At 40.1% G+C, this 27,181-nt stretch overlaps 1 protein-coding gene across 1 annotated transcript; it reads right to left on the reverse strand.

The window, feature by feature from the left end:
- Nucleotides 1-1,198: 1,198 nt before the first annotated feature.
- SAMD7 (sterile alpha motif domain containing 7) lies at nucleotides 1,199-27,181 on the reverse strand. The gene is made up of 9 exons (XM_072139575.1): nucleotides 27,107-27,181; nucleotides 15,905-15,994; nucleotides 14,696-14,822; nucleotides 14,336-14,466; nucleotides 13,386-13,467; nucleotides 9,437-10,101; nucleotides 8,759-8,880; nucleotides 6,078-6,188; nucleotides 1,199-2,122 (listed from the first exon to the last, which is right to left on the reverse strand). Exons 2-9 carry the CDS (start codon nucleotides 15,978-15,980, stop codon nucleotides 1,853-1,855), a joined length of 1,584 nt encoding a protein of 527 aa, XP_071995676.1. The 5' UTR covers nucleotides 15,981-15,994; nucleotides 27,107-27,181; the 3' UTR covers nucleotides 1,199-1,852.

Below are 27,181 nucleotides of genomic sequence, written 5' to 3' on the forward strand. Positions count from 1 at the left end.
AGCAGATGTTTAATGGCTTCCATGCAAAGAAGATCATTAGCCAATCTTTGTTCTTACAGGTGTTGCCTTCACTAGGGTTTAATTAAAACTTTCTGGTGGAGTTGTTCTTTACACATTTACTAATCCTCTCCTAGAATCTAAAGAGAAATAAAATAAGGTAAGCTAAAGTCTATGATTATGTCTGAATGATTGGGCACCAACTACCGAATGTACTGAGGGACAGCCTGACATTCTCTAATAGAAAGGAGATGATCAGAAGTCTGTTTTTCATTTGCGGTTATCCTGGTTTATTTTCTTCTCTTCTTTAAAATACAGTAAAACCTAGAATTTTAGCGGGAGAAAGGACATGGGGTGTCCAGATCCTATGTGTATGTCTGGCTTTACCGGGGCCATCATTGGTTTGTATGGACATATGGGTGGAGGTAGCATAGTAAATTGTTGGTAGATGGCCTTAATACAAAACAAGAACAGCTTTTGCTAATAAGTGAGTGTGCACTGCAAAATAATAACACTTTGTAGATTGAAAGCAGTAATGTGGTAAGGCAATCTGTAATATGGGGCTGTAGGAGAATTTTATAGAAGATATGTTATAGGTAGATAAATATGACAGATGATATAGATTTATAGATGCAAAAATGTAAAGTAGATTATATGTAGATAGATAGATGAGAGATAGATAGATAACTAGATGATAGATTCATAGAAAGGAGATAGATGGTCTTTACCCAGGTTTTCAACCAAAGGAGCAATATATCCTCTACCCACAAAAGTTCACATGCTGGGGGTGCCATTAGGACAGTTGGCAAATGCCCGACCCTGTGCTCACACACATCACATCATCCAATCCTTTCCCTTCCTTGGTTGAACTTGATTGGCATGTGTCTTTTTTCAACCGTATAAATTATGATACTATGATACGCTGTTTTTATAGCTTTGTGTGTAAGCCAAAAAACTCAGGTCCTATTCCTGCCCACTATTCCTTACACCAAATTTTAATTTTATTGTAATGGTAACCTGTTACAGTCAGTGTTGGGAGGCAGCAATCCTTAGTGTGGGAGGACAATACTTGACCCGGAAGTGCAGAGTGGTGAAGACCAGGTGGTGCTGATAATGGATATATGGAAGATCCATGAATGCAGCACAGATTTTAAAAAAAAATATTTTGATACATATAATTTAGATTTAAAAGAAGACCTTTTTATTACAACAAATTCAATTATCAAAACATCCAACGACTTCATCAAAAAACACAACTGGCATAGACTATTAATTAATATAAACAATTAAGAGTGAATGTGACTATGGTAATTATTCACAAGGTAAAAAGAATCATTGTATAATACACACAATCATCAAAATATGTTAAAACGTAAAGTTGAATGTAGAATTTTTGAATCTGCTATGCCTACCGTACATCTTTGTAACCACAACTTGTATATCTTTGAGAGAAAAGGACTTAAATGGGCTGTCCAGTAAGAAGAAGTTAGTGCTAATCCACAGGATGGTGGGGGTTTCAGTGGTGGAACCCCCACAGATCACAAGAATGGGATTCATTGTACTCCCATTGCATTCCAAAAGAATGGAGCAGAATTTCGGACATTCTATGAAAAGGAGTACTGCGCTCGGGCCATCTCAGTTGGTGCCATAGAGAGGAATAGAGCAGTAGGGCGCATGTGGCATTGGTGTATACTGGGGTTACAATGGTCCTCCCTTTTTATGATCGTTGTTGGTCCCACCACTAATCAGCAAAATAGCATTTGTATTGGGGCTAACTTGTTGTGACTTTTATTTTAAAGGCACAACCCCTTTAAATAAGAGTTATATATCTGTTGTATGGGTTAGCATATAGTATTTAGACTTTCAGCAAATTGACTGGAAAATCAGTTTGAGCAGATGACAGATCACATGGATTTTCTTTTGTTTCAGCTGTTGCTATGTCTGTAACTCTTAAAGTGTCAGATTCATGAGCACATGGACTAGGGGCAGTTGTATTGCTATTACTACATGTGGTAGGAGATATTATTTCAGGAGGTTGATCTGAAGGAACTGGAGCTGCCGATGACACAGGAGCAGGTAATGGCAAGCTTGTCATGTGAAATATGTTACCCAAGCGGCTGCAAATCTAGGTAAAAAAAAATTAGAATACTTTAGTTGCAGATATCATTGTATATATTATACAGAATAGGTTTACTATACATAGTAGTCATAGAAAAACTATAATAATTCTGTTTAGTAAGTACATTATTTAATTAAACCACAGTGCTCACACATATGGAACACTGTATAGTCTAATTATATTAGGAATATAATGCAATTGTCGGTGCTAAGTGCAGCAGGTGCAGTTCACAGTAGCAGTAGCTACTCTCTCCTACACTGCTGAGTACAGGGCATGATGCAGCCATCTTGTAAATCCCTACCAGGGGCGTAACTAGGAGAGACTGGGCACAATAGCCCAGCGTGAGGCCCATCCTTCCCTTAAACAGAAAAAAATACATATTTATACACACAATTATACACATCATATATATACATGCAGTATATACACATCATAAACATATACAATATACACACATTATTATACTTGATAATGGCTCTATGGATGAGCTGAAACGTTGCACTTTATTTTGCCATGGGTGATTAACGATCACCTTTATTCTTACTGGAGTGCTGCAATTTTTTTGGATACACATTATATACATGCACATACATTATATGGACATCAAGTTCACACAATACTGTATATACATCATAGACACGCATACAGTACAGTAACTATACACGTCAAATACACAAACAGTATATATAAACGTTTTACATGCACATACAGTGAATAGAAATCATTTATTCACATACATACAGTATATACGTATCAAGTACACACACATACAGTATACTGTATATACTACCACTGTAGTTATGCCTCTGATCCCCAACATTCAATATATGAGACCTTTGTTACAAACCTTTACGTTTATTCTTAAATTTATTTGGAATATAAGTCAAAATAGATAGATCTTGTAAATGTAACTCCAGACAATATTTATTTTGTCCCTGTGACAATTGGATTTTTAAAACTTTGCGTTGTCATGGGAACAAGGATTATCAATAAAACTTCATTGCATGACTCTTACAAGTGTTTATTGCAGCCTGGGACTAAAGTTTAGTAAATTACCAGCATCCATGAGGTTCACCAGAGGTCACAGCAGGGAGAGAGATCTGCCTGTAACTAGGAGCCATCTGTAAGTCGGGCGTGTTTAAGTTGTAACTAGTTGAACAGCATAAGCTGCTTTGCACAGAAGTAACTTGATCTTAGAGGAAACCGTCCTCCACATATGGCCACCCCTGTGCGTTAGAAGCGGATCTGCTTTGTACACAAGTCATTCAGCATAGGCCCTCTTCTGCTTGTTAGTACCCACATCACACTGTACATTCCCATACAGCACATTGATATGGACGCTAAATGCAACAGAAGCCGGGGAGATCTCTTCAATGTTCTCATGAAAAGGGATCTTTAAATCAGAGAAGGCGCTTTTTAAAAGTGGAAATGAATGTATTTCTGGTATTTTATAAAACTTTCAAGGATCAGATGAAAAGCTCTGTGTAACCTGCATACCCTGGTCCTGTCAGAGATTTATCTCTTCTCCATACCAGTCATATTACCAGCACATCGGGAGATGTGGGTCCCACAGGGATCTTTTTTCTTCAGTGTTTTTAATTGGCAAACACTGACCTTGTTCGACCTGTTAATCTGACTAAGAAAAGGGTGTCATGATCTTGGCCCAGGATTAATATTTAGTTTGGCTAGATTTTTGGTCTGTTAGTGTTATTACAGTTAATACAGGGACAGATCAATGTTTTACATGTGTAAAGCTGCTGTTAATTCATGGCCAGAGGCAGATTTACCCACAAAACAACCCATGAAATAAAGTCATAATTAAGTGAGACCCCATTTTGTGTCCTGCTCTTCTTTTCTGTTGAATGCCGTATGAGAATAATCATGTGATGTACTTTTTAATGTTGTATTCCTGCCATGCTTCTAGATCTGTAATACAGTGATGTACAGAGCAGAAATCTAACCTCCATCCTATTGATTGCTGACTCTATGAAGTATCTCCTATAAACATCCTATACATACCCAGTATTTGGATTAGGACACTTGGGTAATATTACATAAAAAATATTTACACCTAAAATAAAAATATGTATGGAAATACATCACGTACAATACAAAGTATTATGCACATGTAGCACAAGATGAGTTAGAACCACATCTGTTTTAAGTTGAGTACAATGTTTGTCACAGTTTCTCTGATTATAGCCAACAACATCTGAGTGAACTTAGCTGAGCAAGTGGAAAATACGTAAGTATGGCTAGACCACAGGATGTTAAGCACATGTATTTTTCCTCTGAAGATCTGCTGTGTACATGGTTGAGATATCCAAAAATGTGAAACACATAGGCCCACATTTATCAAAAATGTGTGACAGATTCATGAATCTGGCGCCCTCTGTGCTGCTCCGACAGAGTGCACCAACCTTTTTTTTTTTGTAAACTTTTAGGGGCAGGTTACACAATTCTGTCTGACACTACTTGATAAATGGGTTGCGTGGTCCGACTGTGCACCAAAACACCCCTATATGTACAGAATATGTCACAGACACTTCATCAATACAGTCATGGCCAAAAGTTTTGAGAATGATACAAATGTTACTGCATCAGGTTTTATAATGGCAATTTACATATACCATATTTTCTGGACTATAAGACGCACTTTTTAGCAATAAAAAATCTTGCTAAAAAGTGCCTGCATCTTATAGACCGGAGGTCAGGAGGATCCAGCACTGCCAGACCATCCTGACCGCTGTAATGGAGATTGGGTGATGTCCTAATTTAGAGCTGCACCCGATCTCCCAGAGAGGAGCCTCCGTACTGCTCTTGCCGATGTCCTACAGGTCCAGGACCTGCGGTGATGTCAGAATTATGTGACTGATCACATGCTTCTTACATCACCACAGGTCTCATACTGCCATGCTGCACTGGAACAGGGTGAGAAGAAGAGGGATGGGGAAAGTATGTGTGTGTGTGTATGTGTCTGTTTATGTGTGTGTGTGGGGGGGGTTCTGTGTGTATAGCAGGGCTGAGTGTGTATTTGGATGGATGATGCAGAGCTGACTGTGTGTGGATGGATGATGCAGAGCTGAGTGTGTATGTGGATGGATGATGCAGAGCTGAGTGTGTATGTAGATGGATGATGCAGAGCTGAGTGTGTATGTGGATGGATGATGTAGAGCTGACTGTGGATGTGGATGGATGATGCAGGGCTGACTGTGTATGTGGATGGATGATGCAGGACTGACTGTGTATGTGGATGGATGATGCAGGACTGACTGTGTATGTGGATGGATGATGCGCTTCTCATTACCTGCCAAATATAATCTCAACACTAAAACATGGTGGTGGCAGCATCCTGCTATGGGGGTGTTTATCAGCTGCAGGGACAGGATGATTGGTTGCTATTGAAAGAAAGATGAATGTGAACTAGTACAGAGTTATACTGGATGAAAACCTCTTCCAGAGTGCTCTGGAAGTTCAGTAGACTTGACTGAAGTTTCACCTTCCAACAAGACAATGACCCTAAGCACACAGCTAAAATAACAGAGAAGTGGCTTCAGAACAACTCTGTGACCATTCCTGACTGGCCCAGCCAGAGCCCTGACCTAAACCCAAATCCAACCTGAGGGAGCTGGAGAGAATATGCAAGGAGGAGCCAGAGGATCCCCATAATCCAGGTGTGAAATACTTGTAGCATCATTCCCAAGAAGACTCCTGGCTGTACTAGCTCAAAATGTGCTTCTACTTAATACTGAGCAAAGGGGCTGAATACTTATGACCAGGTGATAATTTTTTATATTTATTTTTTTTCTGTCAAGATGGGGTGTAGAGTGTATATTAATGAGCAATGCAAGGGAGTCCGAATACTGTCTGTACCCTCTGTATATGGTAAATTCCTCTTATTTGTATGGTAAAGATAAACAGCAAAGATGAACCACCGAAAGTGATGCCGTGAATTATTTACCTGTGTGCGTATTTTGAGTGCAGGTCCAAGTTTTAGCCCCATTGTGTCCAAGAGATGATCTTCAGTCAATAAAGGGAGGGTTAGTCCATCAATATCATGGTCTTTAAAAACCTAGGATAAAACTACTGACTATTAGTTTACAGAAGTCTTAGAGGAATATATATCTGTGTTCTGGTGTTTTATCATAGCAAAATTGTTCCATCAGCCTCTTTGTACCACATTTGCTTTTTTCTGGGTCTTTTGCCCACATCCTCCACTTTACACTTCCTTCTAATGCTGGATGTATTAAGGTAATGCAGATGTGCGAGTCTATTTTCTGAGAAATTTGGATGCAAATCCATTCTAGTCCCCTCCTGGTGTAGGAAATACTGTAGTTTAGAACTAGTTGCAACTAAATCTGCAACTTTTGTGAGATTTTATAAAACCAAAAAGTTGCAAATACACTACAGACCTTTACGCTTTATATGCCACATAGACCAAGCAGTCTAAGCCACCATGAAAAATCTGATGTGAAGACAGTCCCTAGTAAATTCTGAATACTGGCACCTAATGATACATCCCCCTTTATAGTCCATTAAAATGTAGCTATAAAGGCTAAGTGTTGGACATAAAAGACATTAAAGTGATGTTCCAACTATACAACTATCCCTTGGTTACACATCTTACTTTTAGCCACAAGTAATGTATTTCAGTCAGTACTTCTGCTCTATAACAAAGTGCCAGCAGATAGGATATGCTCAGCTCATCCTGCTCTTTAGTACACCAGCTACAGATAGGACACTTTGTAAAATCTGCTCACTTCCTCCAATTCTATACCATGCTGCTTGCATACAGGACACTATGTATAATGTGCTCATTTCCCTTTGCTCTATAACATACTGCTTGCATATAGGGTGCTATTTAAAATCTGCCCAGTTTCTCGTGCTCTATACCATGCGATCATCAGATAGGATACTAGATAATCCGCACCAGATCTATAGCATTCTGCCTACAGTGTACAATGTGCTCAGCTCTTCCTGCTTTATAACATGTTGCCTGCAGTTAGGACACTATGTAAAATGTGCTGGTATGCTGCCTGCAACTAGGACACTGTTGTTTTCCATTTCTAATCAATTTAAGACAATACTCTATGTTTGCTGTGTAAGAATTAATAGAAATGAGTGTTGCACTTTGGGAAAATCTCATTGGTGCTGGATACACTGTATTCTGAAGAGGTACTTCTCTTTGATCAATGGAGTCTCTTAGATAAACTAATACTGGAGATACATCTGGTACGCCACTAGACTATGAATCACCAATCTGCTTCCCTCAGCTCACAGACAGCAATGCTCACTGCTGAATTCAGCCTACTAATTCTACACACAAAGTGAATATTAAGTAGCTGGATACCTCCAAATGTTTGGACTAAGAAATACTGAAATCTGTGCTTGGTAACTTGCTATGTAGTTTGAGATAAAAGAATTTGACAGTATGTAACCTTCCACAGAGGACACACACCAGCATATCAGTGTGCTTGGTTTACAAGCCTTCATCCTGGTGGTAGACAACTTTTACATCTTCCACATCAAGTGCTGCTGTTACTTTTAAGTAACATAATTTATTTTAATATAATAATATACATTTAATCATTAAAAAGAAGACAGGGAGTAGGTGTTATCACCCCTAGGAGATAAGCTGATCAACAGTTTCCAAATGTAGACAAATTCTTTAAAAGAAGTGTCTTACCCTCTAATGCCTTGGCTTCAGCAGCTGGCGGCCACACACACATATTATATGCCACCAATCCATATACAAACCTGCTGCAGAAAGCCAAGGCCCAGCTAAGGTTTTCTGCCACAGATCTGCGAGGAGTGTTATCGGAGGGGATTTTCATAAGAATGGCTGCATTAAAGAAGTTCATACTAAGGAACTAAGAAGTTCCTTAAACTCTATATGCCTTGCTTACGTTAATATTTAGTTATAAAAGTTATGCTAATTAGTCTAGGGTGCCCCAGCTACACCACTGGAGAATGCCTTGTCTTTTAATTTATTCAATCCCCAAGTCCCAGCTCAGTCCCGCCTGTTACCTGCTCTATACACTGTGGACAAGCGGGACATTTATCGGAACGGGGGAGAGAATAAATTAAAAGACGAGGCACTCTGAGATGCTCCGGTGACGTAGCTGGAGCGCCCCATAGTAATTAGCATTGCCATAACTACGGCATATAGCATTATAATAAAAGAAGTTTTGAGGAACATTGTTCGTCATGAACTTCTTAGTAGGACAGGTCTACAGGTCTACCATCAGTAAAAACTGCTTCAAAAACTCTTTGCAAATGTACCCCAAGACTTCCCAGTTTCCTTTACATTGGATGTTTATAATCCAAACAATAAAAAAATTCTACCATTTCTTATACTTTGATGCTATATTTTTCTAATATTACAATTAAGCATAGAAATATAATCAGTAATTGTTCAGCTATGTAAGTAATTTCAGCTATGATTTTCCTTCAAGGACATGCAGTACATGCTGCCGACCTATTAACAGTGAGATTATAATTAATTTTTAGATTTTAATTTGTTTTACTACTGGTAGTAACTCTTTTACCCCATAAAACAAATAGACACTCATTTTTCCACTACCATTTCACCACAATAACTTCTCACTATGTAATGGATAACATAAATAGAAAAATATTCACCTGTGCATAAGCAGAACAGCCTGGAAGGCTGGACACAAAGTTGTATACATCCTGAGAAGACCATTTATGGATATCCTGAAGTGTGGGGATCTCTTCTCTATTCAAAAAGAGGCCATGTGTTCCTTTTAAAACACAAACAAATTAAAGATTACATTTAGTTTACATTTAAATTTAATATATAGAAATAGCAATAACACACAGTGATGTTTTACATATACCTAAATGTAAACTTAATGGGGCAAATTTCATAAGAACAGTGAAAACTGCGCTATATGCAGTTTGCCTGTGTATACTGAAGAGGGAGCCAGATTCAGGATTTCTGGTGCCCGTTCTTCATGAATCTGGCACCCTCTGCACTGCTCCGGCAGAGTGCACAACTTTTTTTTGGTGCACCTTTTACATGGGGCGTGCAGCACAATTCTGTCGAACTTTGCATGTTAAATCTGGCGCACAGTCCGACTGATCTACGGAACGCCCCTTCAGTGCAGAAATTTGTGTTGCATGAAGAATAATGAAGCCGCAAAACAAAAGGGTCACGTGCGACACAAATGTGGAGTGGATCCTTCTTAAATACATGTCCAAACAGTTTGCACTAGAAAGAACATGCAAATTCTAATATTGTAATTATTATTGTGAATATAGTGAATAAATTATTGAAGAAGAGGACGTAATACGTACCTGGAAGAAGCGTAGGATTCATTGTCACCGGGAAACTGAATGGACTTGTTGAAAGATGAACTGGAGACTGGTAAATGTATCTGTCTTCAAATGTTGGTCCTGGATTGGTAAGCTCCTTGTCGGCCCCTGTCCTGCTTCTGTTGGACATTACAGGAGTAGGATTATTAGATTTATCTTGGCTGTCTTGGGTATCCATTGCACTCTTGTCTGTTGCAGATTCTGTATTAATTTTTCCTTGGTCACATCTATTGAATGCCTCTGTATCCTCTTCTTTCTTCTCCTCTTTCTCCTCTTCAGTAGCAGAAGGTGAAGACTGGGGCTTATTGTCTGCTGGGATCTTAGGTACACCAATGTTGTTTTCTGTCATTTTTGGATTGCCAGTTCTTCTCCCTGGTCTGCGCACTCTTTCTCTCTGCAAGCTATTTATTGGAGTATACGGGCTGGTCTTTAAAATAGTACTACCATGAAGGATATCCAGAGCATTGCGATGGACAAACATATCTGTGGAGAGCTGACCTTCTGGACACATCTGCCGACCTCTGAAAGCTACTTGGTTGGATGGCAATCCGTGATAGAGGAATGGTGAGTCCATATCAACAAAACCTTTTCTATGAGACTTGTCCATCTCTCGTTGGTGATACATTGCATTAATTTCCATATCTATCCTGCACAGCAAAATAAAAATAGGCAATTTAGAGTAATGTAAAAGAAAGGAATTCTCATTACAGTGAATATATTCGTAGAAAGAGATGTGGCTGGGAAAATTTCCATCACCTGTTACTTTTTCCAAAAATCATCTGCATCAAAATCCGTATTTGACAAACAGCGGTTCTACATTGGTGGAATATGTCTGCCAGAGAAGGAGGCACTTTTTTATGTAGCTCCTTCCCAAATTGAAGATCTCTATCTGTGATGTCCATATAACATAATAGGGAATGTGGATGGGGATTGCTAACCCAATAAAGGGCAGGACCTTTTTGGACCTTGAAACCAAGCCTTATTTTTCCTTTTTCCATCACTGCATTCCAAAATCCATAACACTCTAATATTTCTTTGGCTTTTTTTTTGCAAAAAATTGCTGATTCATTTTTTTCCAATTTTCTAAGGAGAAGAGGGAAAAAAAGCAGTTCTGGTTTTAACCCTTTGGTGCTCTACTATGCTCACATGACATGCTTATATCGCAATGGAACTCGGCTGACGGAGGCAGAAGAAACTCCTACTGATATCACCCGGCCAATCGGATCGGTCCCACTCGCCAATTGCTGCGATTGGCCAGTCAAGTCTGGCTGGCCAAATGCAGCGTTTTGGGTCTGAAAAACTTGGTTTTATCTCCTGCCTCCTCCCTCCAGCGTCAACATTTTGGTTTGGTACTGCTAGAGAGAGGAGCTGAGCGTTACTGTTACACAAGAATTACTATTACCCTGTCTGATCCCTATCTGTTCCCTCCTGCGTCCTGTATATTCCCTGTGTGATCATCCTGCGTGATCACACTTGTCCTCCTTTTTTTTCCCATCTCCTGGAATTCAGAACCCACACGAGTCTCAGGAAACAGCTTTCTCATCGAAGTTCCGGCAGGGTGTGCTGGAAGAGGCAGGCTTATATGCATTTCTGAAAATGGCCAGCGCCAATTAACTCTAGAGAATCCCGTTCCCAACCCCTAGGGCGCGCACACGGAAGAGGGAGTTGAGACAGGACCCGGGACGGGTAAGGACCCTGGGCGACGCGCCAGCGGGGGCAGAGGGGCACGGTTGAGCCCGCGACCCATATCGGACATACCCGTGATAAGAGTCAGTTAGTGGGGATGATGTTCCCTTCTACCTCTCTTCTTCCTCATCTTCCATCTGCGGGAGAAGTGCCTGGGATTTCTATGGGAGAAGTGTCTGGGGCTTCCACTGACTCCACATGGGTAGCCCCAGATAATTCTAAATTATTTTAAATTATTTGAAGTTATGATCGTTTCTTTAAGGTCAGGCCGATATTAGACCATTTTAGTGGCAAGTTTGCCCAGGCATATACCCCTGCGAAACATGTGGCCATAGGAATTGCAAGGGGTTAGCCCCGCCGGCATCGGCTCCGTCCGCAGCTGCTCCGTCCCCTTCGGCTGTGCGCGCGCGTCCCCGACTACTAGGGCGCGCGCGCGGCAAGTTCTGCAAATTTAAAGGGCCAGCGCGCCACTAATTGGCGCTGGTCTTTTCCCTTTAAACTATTTAACCCTGCCTCTTCCTGTTACCCTTGCCGGATCTTTGTGCCTTGCGCCCTAGAGAAAGCTGTATTTTATGCCTTGTGCTGTTCTTGAGATTTCCTGTTGTGACCCCAGTTCCGTTTCTGACTACGCTCCTTTGCTGCCTGTCCTGACCTGTTGCTACGACTCTGACTACGAACCTGTGCTGCCCGTCCTGACCTCCTGCCTGTCCCCGACTACGAGATTGCCTGCCGATTCTGTACCTCGACCTTGGCTGCCACTGCGGACAAGTCACGCCTGTGGAACGACCTGGTGGTACCACGCCGCAGCAAGTCCAACCCGCTTTGCGGCGGGCTCTGGTGAAAACCGGGTACCACTTAGACTCCGGTCCCAGGTAGTGGCTTGTGCCATCGTCCGCAGTGGTTCAGAGGATCCACAACCTCTAAGCCTACAAGTAGAACATTTGTAACTTTGAAAATTGTAATTTTAAAAAAAAAAAATCCTAAATTATTGAATTTTTACCCCCCCCCCCCCAAAAAAAAAGTAACTAATCAGCGAGATGATACTACTAACATAAACTACAATGTCTCACTAGAAAAAAAATCTCAAAATCACAGGGATATCTTAAAGCTTTAAAAATGTATTACCACAGGAAGAGACACTGGTCTAATTTTTAATAAAAGGACTGAGCCTTAACGTACAAACAGGCTGCGTCCTGAAGGGGTTTAATATTTAACTACTTTTACACAAACATTTTTATTAAAAAAAAAATGTCTTTACATATTCTGAGAGCAATAATTTTTTTTTCATTAACAAATCTATGTGAAGGCAGTCATCACTGCTTTTACAGATCTCTATTGCCATTGTACAATATCAATTTTAAATCACAATGTTTTGGGATATTTTGATAAAAAAAGTCATTTTGGTCCTGTAGGTAAGTAGGTAAAAGAATGCACTAATTTCATAGTTTAGGTAATTAGAAAACCAGGATTACAAATAGTTTTAACTAAACCTTTGAAAGTATTTTTTAATTATTTTAGAAATTAATAGAGCAACAAATAAAGTAAATGTTGTTATAGTGTGAAGTGTATCTTCTGAGGTCCATCCACTTCAGGCAGATAAGGAGGCTATTGATTAACTATTTCCATACCTAGAGAAAATGTCTGTCTCTCTCAGGGGATTAGACTGTTTGTTAAAAAGAGTTAAAACATTAGAAACTTTATGAGGTTAATTTATCTCTCAGCCATCAGTGGGAAACATGACAACCTGCTTAAATAAGGAAGAAAGGCAGGTATAAAAGAAGGACACAGGAACATACAAAGCTTACTATCATCATCTGAACTATAGATTAAAGGAATTTTGTAAATTTAAATATACTTAAATATTACTAAAAATATGCAAATATTGAGGGCATACAGGAAATTAAAATGACAGTGAGTTTTGTTACATTAATTTATTTATGGCATTATGGGTTTTTGTATCAGATGTTCATATTCCCGGAAAACCTCTTTAAGCCATGATGAAATTAAGTCGATAAGTAGATAAGATTCAGTAGTAGGATCAGGTTTGCATTTAAAGTGTGCTTGGTGTAAAAAACTGCATCCATGTGGTAGATTTCCTTTAAATATAATGAACATACAAGCTTGTTGAAAAACTATTAATTGTTAAAATAAAATATATAACATTGGCCAGCTTTTAATATTCTTATTTCCACCTTTATAATTAATAAAATGATGATGTTTTTCGTAAGCTGAAACTTGTAAATACCTGTTTATGTTTTGTTTTTGCAATAGTTCCTGTCTCCTGGCCAAGAAATCCAAAGGTTCTGTGTGTAAGAAGTTGCTGTAACCTATTCGGAAAATAGAGAAACTGCTTAAAAGATTTAGACATTAGATTTTAAGGGGCTGTCCCATTTTAGCAAATAAATACTATTGTTTGAATAACGAAAAAGTATAACATTTTCCAGTATATTTTATGTATCACTTCCTTCTTTCTATTCAATGTTTACTTCCAGTGAATAGAAATCTATCCCTGGTCATGTGATGTCAAACAGGTGCCCAGCTTGTTATCACAGAGAGTAATCAGAGCTATAGTTTTATTTATATAGTACACACAGATCGGTCCCTGTCCCCAATGGGGCTCACAATTGAATCAACATGCTTTTGGAGTATGAGAGGAAACCGGAGGACCTGGAGGAAATCCACGCAGAGAACATACAAACTCTTTGCAGATGTTGACCCAACGCTGCAAGGTTGTAATGCTAACAACTAAGCCACCATGCTGCCCAGTGATATAAGGAGCTGTGCACCCGTGTGACAGCACACGACTAGGGATAGAGTTCTATTGACTGGAAGTAAACATAGAGGCTTTCCATAGAATGACAGCATTGTACAAACAATAATATTTATTTGCTGAACTTGGAACACCCCTTTAGCTGAGTGAGCAAGAGTGAGCTATAACACACAATTATATTGTAATGCAAATGCTTAGAAAAGGCAGAAAGGAATATCTGCACTGCAGGTGTAATGGGCTTTTACAATCTGCCTTTAGTGAAAATGAGGTCCCTGGTGACAGGTTCCCTTTAATATAGGAGAGCTAGGGACCACCGTTCCTTTGGTCAGTGGGGGTCGCAGCAGATAGATGATATATTTAGTAATATATAGTATAATAGTTAAATAAATGTGGTGGATTTGTTATAAATGCTATTGTAACATTACCTGGGGTAGAGAAAGCTCTGTTGGACATGACACTTGAATGACCCGGAACAGATGATCCAAAGTGTGGGGTCAAATGCATTTGTCTTGAGTCGTTGGAAATGATCAGATCATTTGATGGTAATAATTCTCCTCTAAAAAATAATAATACTAACATATAACATATAATTATGTTGAGCAAATCCTATTGTATACATAGGTTAGATAGGACCATAATGGAATTCTATTTAGAATGTTTGGTTTGAGTTTGACTTCTAAATAACAATCAACTTATTTTACTGTTACTTTTCGCTTCTGCCCCACAAATCCAGGTTGAGAATAAATTTTATATACATTCCTTGCAGAGGACATGAATACTGGCACCTGTCTAACAGTCGTGTATCAAACTGCGTTGGAATAACTGGCATTCTTTGCTGGACCGGCACCACGACTTGAGGGTTAACAGACATCATCTGGTTTCTCATCATAATCTCTTGCTTTTGCCTCAGTTCTAGAAAGTGGAAAAAGAAAGCAAAAATGAAAATGTATTGTCTAAAGAGGACCTGTCACCCAAAATTTCGCCCCCTCATGAATACGTCTGACAGCTTTGCGAGCTGTCCGACGATTACATTGTACCCCGCTGCAGTGATAGATAGCGTTATCCAGTGATGCAGTGATAGATAGCGTTTCCAGTAACACTATCATCTAACACTGCGGCGTTTATACAAGCACTAGGAGCTGCTTACTTTAGTAAGCAGCTCCTAGTGCCGAAATTTTGGGTGACAGGTCCTCTTTAACAATGTGAAGTTAAAGGGAGCTGTTTTGACCATTAAAAGCTGTAGAAGCAATGAAGAGCTCGGTAACATGCCTTTCTGTGTGTTGTTAGTAGCTACAAAAAATGCATTTATATTCCAGGATTGTAGCTGGACTGGTGCTTGCCTTTGTGAGATCTCTTCATTGAGCATATTGCAGTACACTCCCTCTACTCTACCCTGAGTAAGCGTAGTGGAAGACTGCTGCAGGGAAGGATTAAGAATGCCATGGGCTCTGGGCTGTATGAATATTATATCCCTACCTAAAATTCACTTACCACACATAGTATTAGTAGTTTCTTGGAGAATGGAGGATTTGTCCCTTCTGCCCGCTTTCAATCTGCGGTTTCAGGACCTTTGGAGGGACTTCAAAGGTTTTGAAATGACACATTTGTACATGTGTATTGAGAGCAGTATTAAATTTGGTGTGTGGTTTGGGTGGCCATGGGCTTGGGCCCGGGCTACCACCCAAACTGCCTATATCATAGTCCACAACTGGACTACGTGTTCGATATTACAGCAGAATTGAGGAGGTTGGCAGTAGTTTGAATCTAGAGATGAAAGAACACATCTACAGCTACCGTCCCAGAGTATAGATCTACATCCACAGTCCTGCAGCTACTAAAAACATACACATAGGTATGGTGTATGGCCTAACTGCTGATAGACCAGTAGATCCAGTAGAACACAAGCTAATAAATATCAATGTGTAAAATTCCTGGGGAATACTTAGAATTAGAGTAATCTATGTATCAGTCACTTGTATTAGTGTATTGTTTACCTGCTGATGGGATGCAGCCTGTGAGCTGATAGAGATGCTTTCCTTCTAGATTGGCCTGGTCACTGATCATGGACATTTCTTCACATTGATCTACAACAAAGAGATAAGTAGCAGCATAATGTACAGAAAAATGCAATTGAAGGAAATTGCATTGAAGAAAATGTGAAAAAAGCTGTGTTATTTAACCCCTTAAGGACCAGGATTTTTCTCTAATTTCTCGCTCTCCACCTTCAAAAAATCCATAACTTTTTCATTTTTACCTGTACAGAGCTGTGTGGGGCTTATTTTACAAATTTTACTTCCCGTCACATTATTTTTTATGCCATGCATTGGAAAGCTGGAAATAAGTTAAAAATGTGGAAAAATTGGAAAATAAACATGTTCATGTAACGTTCTTGTGGGCTCAGTTTTTACGACTTTCAACGTGCGCTCCAAATGATACCTCTGCTTTATTCTTTGGTTCGGTACAATCACGGTGATACCAAATTTATCCAGGTTTTATTGTGTTTTAATACATTTTCAAAAATTAAACAAATGTGTACAAAAAAGAAAAGAACATTTTCACCATCTTCTGACGTTAATAACTTTTTCATGGTTTGTTGTACGGAGCTGTGTGAGGTGTCATTTTTTGTGAAATGAGCCGACGTTTTCATTGCTACCATTTTGAGGTCTGTGCGGCATTTTCAACACATTTGATTCCATTTTTTATGTGATGTAAAATGGTGTAAAAGTTGCGTTTCGGACATTTGGGCGCTATTTTCGGCTATGTGGTTCACCGCCGGCAATAACCATTTTTATATTTTGATAGATCGGACATTTTGGGACGTGGCAATACCTATTGTGTCTGTGATATTTACTGTTTATTAAGTTTTATATCAGTTCTTGGGAAAGGGGGGTGATTTGAACTTTTATTTTTTAAACTTTTGTTATTATTTTTGAAACTTTTTAGAAACTTTTTTTTTACTACTACCCTCTAGGGTAGATTAACCTTCTTGATTATTAACATAATTTTAAGATTTAAAAGAAGCCCGGGATAGCAAATATAAAAAGATTACCACAGTCTCTGTGCCTATATCTATGAGTAGGTGTCTCTGGTTTATCATAATTAATTTTCATGGTAGATTTTCTTCAGTCATTCTTTGGCGTTTCCACTTTTATAATGACTATCCAGCTTTAGCTCCTTATGTGCTGAATTTATCCATCTTTTTACGTCTCAGATTTCATATTCTACCACGATTCACAGAGACATTCATATGTATGAATATGTATTGCATGTTCTATGCAGTCCTGTACCATGAGAATATATGAAATGCTGCCTGGATTCTCTTTTCATAAATTACCGAAATTGTCCAAAATTGATTCAGCCTTGTGGGTTTATTACTCTCTGCAGATGTTGTCTAACTGTTAGTTAACTGTCTGGCCCAAGTCTTCTATAATTAGAATGTAATAAGTCACACACAGAATGGAAAGCATTGGGTAACTCACTGCTATCCCACGTCTACATGTGGGACTGCCAGCGCTCTGACAGATAGATATTGCAGCCAGTCAGAGGGAAAATGGACAAAAGCTGTCTGAGGACAATAACTATGCACTGAAAGAGACAGAGATTCCTTTTGTCAATGTATGCCAAATGTAATGTCCATTACATTGGAGAGTACACAATAAACCATCATCATCATCATTCATCTATCTGTATATGCACTTTTACTAAGTAACTATTTACTATGAGGCCACTCAAGGATTATATAATTGTGTTGTCCTGGTAGCCTAAGGGTTAAGAGAAGGCATGTAATTACCTTTACTGAAAAAGAAGTATGGATCAAATATTTGCCTGATGCATTTTAATGCAAACTCCATCTCTGAAAACAAATGAATGGACCTAAAGGGCAGGCCAGGAAGCCCTATTGATGACTTATCCATAGAATAGTCCATCCAGCTTTATCAGTGGGGGCCCTCATCCCAGGTCCCAGGATTATTAAATTACAGATTAGGGCAGATGCAGGCAGAAGGCATCTACAATCAGATCTACCTCTGATAGGTTTCCTTTAAACTATTGCATATTTCCCTTGATGATTCAGCACTATAAGATTAGGCACAATCTGTAAAGAGTTAAGTCATTAGACACTTTATTAGTTTCTTTCATCTCTCAGCTGTCAGTGGATACACGATAGAAAACCGATTTATGCCAACTACTGTAATCTCTCTCAGACGGCCCGCTGGCTTTAGATGGAGTTTTCTAATGCTCCTGAGCTAGCCATGGGAGCAGGACGGGGTCTCTGGGTGTCAGAGACAGCTGGAGACCCTAGGGAGATGCAGTTTATTATCGCTTCTGCCGTCTTCGCTTACAGCATTGAGCTGAAATAGCGCAATGCACGGAGTGCTCCCAGCAGTGACAGGTGGGGGATTTCCTCTGTAACTGAGGCTCTTACAGTTGCCTCAGTTACAGGGGAAAACTTGTAAAAGAAAAAGAATAAAGTATCAAAAAGTATTCATAAAAATACAACGACATTTCCTGCGCTACACTATAAAAAACATTGCCATAGTTGCCCCGTTTGCCCGAGACTATACATATTCTATATCAAAATGACCGAAACTAAACAGGGAATTCATTAACCCCTTACCGACATGTGACGTAGTATTACCACACATGCCGGGTGCGGGTGCATGGAGAGGGCTCACGGGCATATTGCAGCAAAGGCTTACCGGTAACACCTGGGTGTTTTCCCGCTGATTGCCGACGACGAAGCATGGGCGCCACCATCTTTCTGATGATCATCGCTCCCCGTGACCTCATTGGGGAGCTTGCGAAGACCCGAGGCTACTTAGGGTTAACCCATGCATTACAATGTGCTATCAGCACATTGTAGTGTATGAGGAGTAATATCCCCATATACTGCCATACTGCCAACTGTTATGGGTGCGCCTGCAACCCGGGACATGGGTCGCAGGCGTACCCATAACAGTCTGCTAATACTCAAGTATATATGGTAAGTTTCACATCATTATAATGTGATGGCATCTATGCTGTGATGCACTTATGTAGTGTATATACTGCTATTCTTGTTATTGTTTACAGCTGTGTATCGGAACATAATAAATTATTCACTGTTATATTTATAAATTGTATTATGTTTGTTACTCTGTTGTGCTTTTTATAGCCGGGCACATAAAAACATGATACATTATTCACCATTTTTTTGTTTAAATAGAGTTTTAAATGGTAGTGGTTCTGGGATATTATTTTTACCTCAGGAGCTGTATTGTTTGTCTTACTGTTTTATACTTAAGTACATTACTTTTGGATTGGTAAAATACAGCTTCTGTTATTTGTATAGAAGAAATGAAAAGAGCCTCCATCTGCTTCGTCATGCGTTATGTAATGAAGTGTAACATCTATGTCAGTGTCATCCTCAAGCCGTTGTGTACGACTGAGGAGACGCTGATCTCTTTATTTATATAGCGCACACAGATTACGCAGCGCTGCACAAAGCATGTCAAATTGGTCCCTGTCCCCATGGGGCTCACAATCTAAACCACCGAACAGTATGTTTTGGAGTGTTGGAGGAAACCGGAATGCCCGGAGTAAACCCACGCAAACACAGAGAGAACATACAAACTTTTTTGCAGATGTTGACCTGGATGGCATTCGAACCCAGGACCCCAGCACTGCAAGGCAGAAGTACTACCCACTCAGCCACTGTGCCGCCCTTTCTTACTGACAGAGCTTTGCTCCAATCATCCATGTGGCAGAGTCTCTGGTTCCCCATAAGTATTTTGTTTAGTCCTTGTTAAAGCTCATCTTGGCTAGTTCTATACCATTTGAGAGAGAGAGATTTTGTTTTCTGCGTTCCTGGTGTTTTAATCATGGCTCTATTCAGACTACTCTTCTGCGATTTGGTACTTCTTTGCTATGTTTGTTGTGACCAGGCTTGTCCACTATTCTTTCCTGTTTGTGTTATTTTGTCTTGATATGTGTTTGCACTTTGGTTTATGGAAGGGCTGTCCTTAAGTTGTTCCGTATCGGTTAGGTTAAGAGTGGCAAATAGGTAGGCCTTTGAGTTTAGGGATCATTGTCCCGTTTGTCTTTACTGAAACTAGTCCCTTTATTAAAATAGTTAGTGTATTTCAAGCCCAACTTTGAATTAGTAAAGGCTGAGAGGGTCATTCCCATCCCAGGCATTTATGTGGCTACCTGCTTAGCTATTTTTGTCTCTAAAAAAGACTTTAATGGAGAGTCACATGTATATAACCACCTTGCCAATCTGCACAGCAATAAGGGGACACCCATTCTTTGAATAAGTGTGGGTCCCAGATGTCTGACCTATTTGTCATGTTCTGGTATGACAGAGTCTGTGAAATTCATAGATACCTAAGAAAAGATTTTACCCAAAATGATGAATGGTATCTCTGCAGATGTTTGACAGACACTCAATTCCCAAGGGGACAGATGACCTCTGGTTGGACTCTCCCCTTTAAGCCTTGTTAATGACTTTAATCACAGAGCTGTGTATAGCCTCAGCATTGGTCTTATGAACATGTATGTATCTTGGATTCATGTGAATGTGTGTCTTTGTTCACAACTTTAGCAGGCATTCAAACAGCAGATTCTTACTGAAAAAATTCAATGTTATAGGGCCTGATCTTTACACTGTCCGTATTTTGAAAAAGGGTCATAGTACCCGAAACGCGTTAAGTGGACATTTTATTTAGATTTTATGCTTTACATTTTATTGCACAATGATGCTTTGGTATTCTAATGTTTATTGAAGAATAAATTGCTATCTTTTGGACACAAACTCTGTTCCTGGATTACTCCCTAGCGCCCCATCAGTGCTCAGAGATTTTTTTGCTTTTATTTTCTCATCACCCACGGTTATCACTTACTGATGACCGGGATTCTGAGCCTTGGGAGCTGCTTTGTGTATCCAAGAAACTAGTGTCTGCGAACCCACACACTCCTTTGGACTGTTTGAGCTGGACCCCAGGTTGGGCTATATACGCGCAATTTTTTTAGAATCCACAAGGTGAGCACCCTATTGGCACTTTTACCTCAAGCATTACTCAAACGATATCACCCAGGGCGCCGCTCCCTGTGCCTTTTTCTCTCTTGTCTTGTAATCTCAGATGATGGGGGCCCCTGACATTGCGGGCCACATAGCAGCTGCTATGGCTTCTACCCCTATAGTTATGCCCCTGCTGCATGAAGCACTGTCACTTAGCACTTCATGAAGTAATAGTCTGTCAAGGAGCCAATGTTTCATCAATATTGCTGTGTGTTATAATGAACAAGAAATCAAAGGGTAAAAAAAATCATTTAAAATTATTTTAAATAAAAAATAAACTAATAAATTAATATAAATGCCCCCAATGCCCCCAGGAAATATGCAAATATGTTTTCCAGAATGTGATAAGGAACACATTGCCTCTTCACTCTCTAGTGTGTCAAGTCAGATGTCGTGGCTCCTTGACACTGCTACATGGGTAGCAGCCATAGCAGCTGCTTTGTGGCCTGCAGTGTCAGGGAGCCACGACATCTGACTTGACACAAGTCACAAGTGTGCAACACATTTCTGTCGGACTTTGCATGGTCCGACTTAGCACCTGAACACCCCATTCAATGCAGAAACAGTCCAACAGAAAACTGGTGCACGACCCTTAGTAAATTTGCCCCATTATACTGCACATTGTACAGCAAAATATGTATATAACATATATGTGATGTATATATGCTGTATGTGTGATGTGTATATTCTGTATGTGTCGCGGCTACTCCACGCCCCAGTAGCCGCGTTACTCCGCCTACCAGGGAATCTTCGGCGCGCAGCTCCTGGTAGCTGCGCACCCTCGCCCGGGTCCCCTGCGTTCTGCGCATGCGCAGAACGAAGGCCTTCGGCTGCGCGGCCGCGGCTCCGGGGCCGGAGCTACTGTGCATGCGCAGTAGCCGGGGGACTCGGACGAGGGCGCGCAGCTACCAGGAGATGCGTGCCGAAGATTTCCTGGTAGGCGGAGTAACGCGGCTACTGGGGCGTGGAGTAGCCGCGACTAGTAGCCTAATGTCTGGCTACTCCATGCCCCAGTAGCCGCATAAAATAATTTGCATATAGATGTAATAAAGTTTTGTAAAAGACACCCGGGACGTGAGGATTAGCCCAAAAAAGGGCTATCCTCACGTCCCATCCATCCACCTACCACCCCTTCTACCTTTATAGGTAGAATCGGGGTGGTAGGTTCCCTTTAAAGGTCCTAACCATATAAGGCAGTGGTGGCGAACCTATGGCACGGGTGCCAGAGGCGGCACTCAGAGCCCTTTCTGTGGGCACCTGGGCCATCGCCCCAGCACACCAGATAGGACTCAAATAATCTTCCTGCAGTTCCAAGCAACTTAAAAGATGTGGCTTTCAGTCATATATTAAAGTGATACTTCACTATTTGGGACTGTAGGAAGAGGGAGAATGAGTAAACAGGGCTGAATTATCTTTGGAAGACCTGGAAAGAAGCTAAAATGATGCAAATTTTCCAGCCATTTTTTTCTACTGTGTTGCTGTCCTCAGGAGGCCAATATGATTGAAAGTTGTTGAAGAACAGGGAGCAAAAAGTTACCGTTTTAATTTTTGGTTGGTAACTCACGATAAATAAGGGGGGTTTTGGGTTGCAGTTTGGGCACTTGGCCACTAAAAGGTTCGCCATCACTGATATAAGGCGATGAATGCCAGATTACAAAAAATGTGTCTAAGCCTTAATATACAAAATGGCTGCGTCCTTAAAACAACAACAGGGTGGGAATTGCTGCAAATCTAGGCATAGAAATTCTGTCCATCCATATGGAAGTTATAACAGACCCATACTGCCACCTACTGGTGACTGAATAATGTTATGTACCTGCTACAAAAAAAAACCACAAAGTAGAATTTATACTTCTTGGTTTTGCACTAGGTGGAGTTATCAGTGGGCTGGTATCTTACTTTAGTTTTTAGGAGTGTTCTACATTTGAATTACTTTACCCCTCAGGTTGGTTAGAATGGCTTAGGCAGCATGATAAATGTGCTTTCATTTTGGTACCTAACACAAAAGATATCATAAAAATTTCCCAACTACTTGGAAGTACAATCTATGACGAGAAAACAATCTCAAAATACCCTGGATATGTTAATATGTTAGAAAGTTAAAACCTCTTATAATGACACAGGGCAGATTAAAAAATCAGGCTTGGTCCTAAAGCCCTAAGAATACTTAGTCCTGACGGGGTAAATACGTATCTTTAGTTTAATTTCTTTACACTTTGCGGTAAACAAAAGCTTTTGGCCAGGATGAGATGGAAATGAAACTGTAAGGCCACATGAACACAAGCATATACCCGCTGGGGGGTATACATCTGGCGCCATGGAGAGGAGGAGGGGTGACCTCTCCCCTCTCCATAGCAATGCATTGGGTACGGGCCATAGAACGAGTAAAGATAGGACACGTCCTATCTTTTCCCCGTGTATGGAGCGGTACCGTATTGCTCTGTGTGGCCATTGATGTCTATGGGCGACGAATGTACCGTCGCAAGCTTGTGGCCGAACATACGTTCCCCATACAGTCGTTTGCATGGGGCTGACAATCTCCTGCCTTGTACCCCTATGGAGATTTATGAATGGAATGGTGGAAAGTAACGGTCCACTCAGGACCATATTCAACACTTGTATTAACATGTATAATATGTACATTATAAGCATTTTTCTACATTCGGTGAGGGAAATGTTTTTGATCTATAACCTCTTCTCTTCGTTCTACACCATCTGCTCAGCATTAGTCTGGGAACACCTGAGTCTTTTCTTATCCCATCTTACAAATCCAGTGTTGTTTAGTATTTGGCAGGGATGAGAACGCTAAGCTCCTCTTTCAGCTTCTTAGCCTCAGTGAACTCTTGTCGCCAGAAGCCAGAGATCTCACACCGAGTTAAAAATCTGTTCTTATTCTTTAATGGAAAGTGACAAGGTGCAGGCACCAGGAGTATACATCAAATATACATACATCACATGTCACTTCATAGCATTTCAGACCATTGTCAAAATTTTATATTAAAATTCAGTGTGATCATACTGGGACAATATTATATCTATATGGCTGCTATCCCTGTAATTGCAACCCTGTTAGATTAGAAAACAGGAATAAAGGGTTTTGTCTGTGAAAGAAAATTCTCAAATTTCAATCCCCTAGTGATGTTTACACAATAAAGATCATTTTAAACCTCTTACTTTACAATTTTACAGTTTTATTGCTGCTTTAGTTCCTATCACTCAGTGATGGTCAGTGTAAGATCCCAAAGTGTGAGCGGGGACTCTCTAAGTAAACACTTCATGATTCCTCTAGTGCTGTGAGATGCTGTCTGCTGACAATGTGCTTAGATTATCAGGGTACAGGTTTATATACACTTTTATTTGGCTTCTGAACATTAAATAGTATCTGACACATAGAAAGTGACATGAGACAGATCAGAGATGGGAGATGATGTTATCCATTAGATGCATATAACATATGACATCCTCAGCTCTGCTATCACAGCCATAACACACAATATAAGCACTGCTGTGCCTCCCTCCCATCCCCTGGATAAAGACCTTATCTGTCTATGGCTTGTATCTTTACTCTCCTCACACTGTTGCTTGCTGGCAGGAAGTGTCTCTCTGTGTGAGTGTGAGCTCGTCTTGGAATGCAAGGCTGGAGGCCACTGCAGAGAGGAGCTCAGTGAGGCGTCAGACAGGAGAATGAGAACAATGTGTCCTGTCTGACTCTAGACTTCCGATTTATGGTCGGATCCCGGGGCAACAATCACCAGGATTGATAGAGACGGGTTGGAATTATATCTGTGAAATGCTGTATTTTTCTTAATAACAATGAATTAGAGAATGTGTTATTTTGTTATCCTGAGTATATTTAAAGGGCACCTACCACCCCGATTCTACCTATAAAGGTAGAAGGGGTGGTAGGTGGATGAATGGGACGTGAGGATAGCCCTTTTTTGGGCTAACACTCACGTCCCAGGTGTCTTTTAGAAAACTTAAAGGAAACCTACCACTTACAAGTGGTAGGTTTAGACACATATACATGGCACCAGCTCAGGGTGAGCTGGTGCCAGAGCATATTTTTGTTAGGGGAACAAAGCCCCTATCGCCGTTTTATAAGTTATATTAACTTATAACTCTGCGCACCGCACTTGGGCTCGGCGCACCATGCGCGTGCCCGTGCGTGCGCCGGATTCTAACGTGCTGGAGACCCGTCGACGTCACCGAGCTCTCCGGCACACGCGCGCCTGCGCAACTTAGCACGGGGAAACAGGCTGAAATGGTAGGCGGAGTAACGTGGCTACTGGGACGTGGAGTAGCCGCGACTAGTAGCCTCATGTCCGGCTACTCCACGCCCCAGTAGCGCTTAATAAACTTTACATATGCCTGCAATAAAGTTTTCTAAAAGACACCCGGGACGTGAGGATTAGCCCAAAAAAGGGCTATCCTCACGTCCCATTCATCCACCTACCACCCCTTCTACCTTTATAGGTAGAATCGGGGTGGTAGGTTCCCTTTAAGAATCTTTTTAGGAATACCCCTTTAACTCGACAGGCAGTCATTGGATTATCTTAACTCTTATAGGTGGTAATTGAGGAGGTCATTGCAGTTATCATCCTGATAGCTCACAGGAATCACAGCTGCTTTTCTCAAACTAGTATAGTATTGATACTGCAGGTGCTGCTAACACTCAGCCCAGTCTGGAAACTAGACAAAACACTCAGTACGAGAGCAAAGCGTGTTCCTTCCTGCAGAGATTTTAACTTTTTTTTTACAGACTAGTATAGTGTCCTGTCCACATGTATTTCTTATAAACATTATCAGCGCTTATTATTTTTCAATTTCTCAATAAAAAAATGTCATCTGTCCAAGATTTATGAATACATTTTTCTTAATATATGGATTTAAAGGTAGATAATGATTGCATGTAGATATGAGACAAAAAAACAACATGACAAATACAGTAAGTGAAGTGTAGGCTCCAGGGAAAAGACCTTCTAAGATGTTCAAAGGAATGTGCAGAAAAAAACTTAATTTTTATGCAGAATGTGCAATGTTTCAGCTCCCCTCTCAAGCAGCATGGATATATAGATGTTATACAGATGTTATAAATGGGGTTTAACAAATTTTGCACTACACAGGACATATAAATAACAGTGGTGATTGTAATGAATATTGTAGTTTGTAAAAGCAAGAGCATGGATTTATATATATATATATATATATATATATATATATATATATATATATACACTTGTAGAAAATTCAAAAACAGCACACAAAAAAACGGAGATAGATGGGTGCACGCTCACTGAGATCGGGCTAAGGATCCTCCAGATAAAATAATGCGAAAGGTAAGCAGCACTCCGAGACGTCAGCTGTCAGATGGTGAAATTGGTGATTTTTATTATTCCATGTCTAGAAGTACAGCAGGGTACAACAGTGACGTTATGGCTCCCTGGAAACGTCGCTGTTGTACCCTGCTGTACTTCTAAACTTGGAATAATAAAAATCACCAACTTCACCATTTGACATCTGACGTCTCGGAGTGCTGCTTATCTTTCGCATTATATATATATATATATATAGGCGGTCCCCTACTTAAGAACACTCAACTTACATACAACCCCTAGTTACAAACGGACCTCTGGATATTGGTAATTTATTGTACTTTAGTCCTAGGCTACAATAAACAGCTATAACAGTTATGAAAGGTGTCTGTAATGAAGCTTTATTGTTAATCCTGATTCTTAAGACAACCCAACATTTTTAAAATCCAATTGTCACAGAGACCAAAAAAATTCTGGCTGGGATTACAATGATAAAATATACAGTTCCGACTTACATACAAATTCAACTTAAGAACAAACCTACAGACCCTATCTTGTATGTAACCCGGGGACTGCCTGTATATATATATAATATTAGAGACAACCATATAAACATAATTTGTGTTGCCAGAATAGGAAAATACATATTTTAGACTAAGAGCATCAGTGGTTATATCAGGAATTATTTCATAACTTCATTCATTATTTCCTTTTGCCCAATTCTCTATATTGCAGATTTTTAGATTATTTTAAACTTCCCATCTGGATATTGAATAAAGGAAATATAATAAAGCAGCATGATAATAGAAATGTAGGTTAGAACTTACATTTGCAGCAGCCTTTCTCCTTGAGTGCTAGGCAAATTATAGCAACTTCCCAGGAATCTCTGTTTTTAGTCCCAT

The sequence above is a fragment of the Engystomops pustulosus genome, chromosome 3 (genome assembly GCF_040894005.1).
Source record: "Engystomops pustulosus chromosome 3, aEngPut4.maternal, whole genome shotgun sequence".
NCBI classification, from domain to species: Eukaryota; Metazoa; Chordata; class Amphibia; order Anura; family Leptodactylidae; genus Engystomops; species Engystomops pustulosus.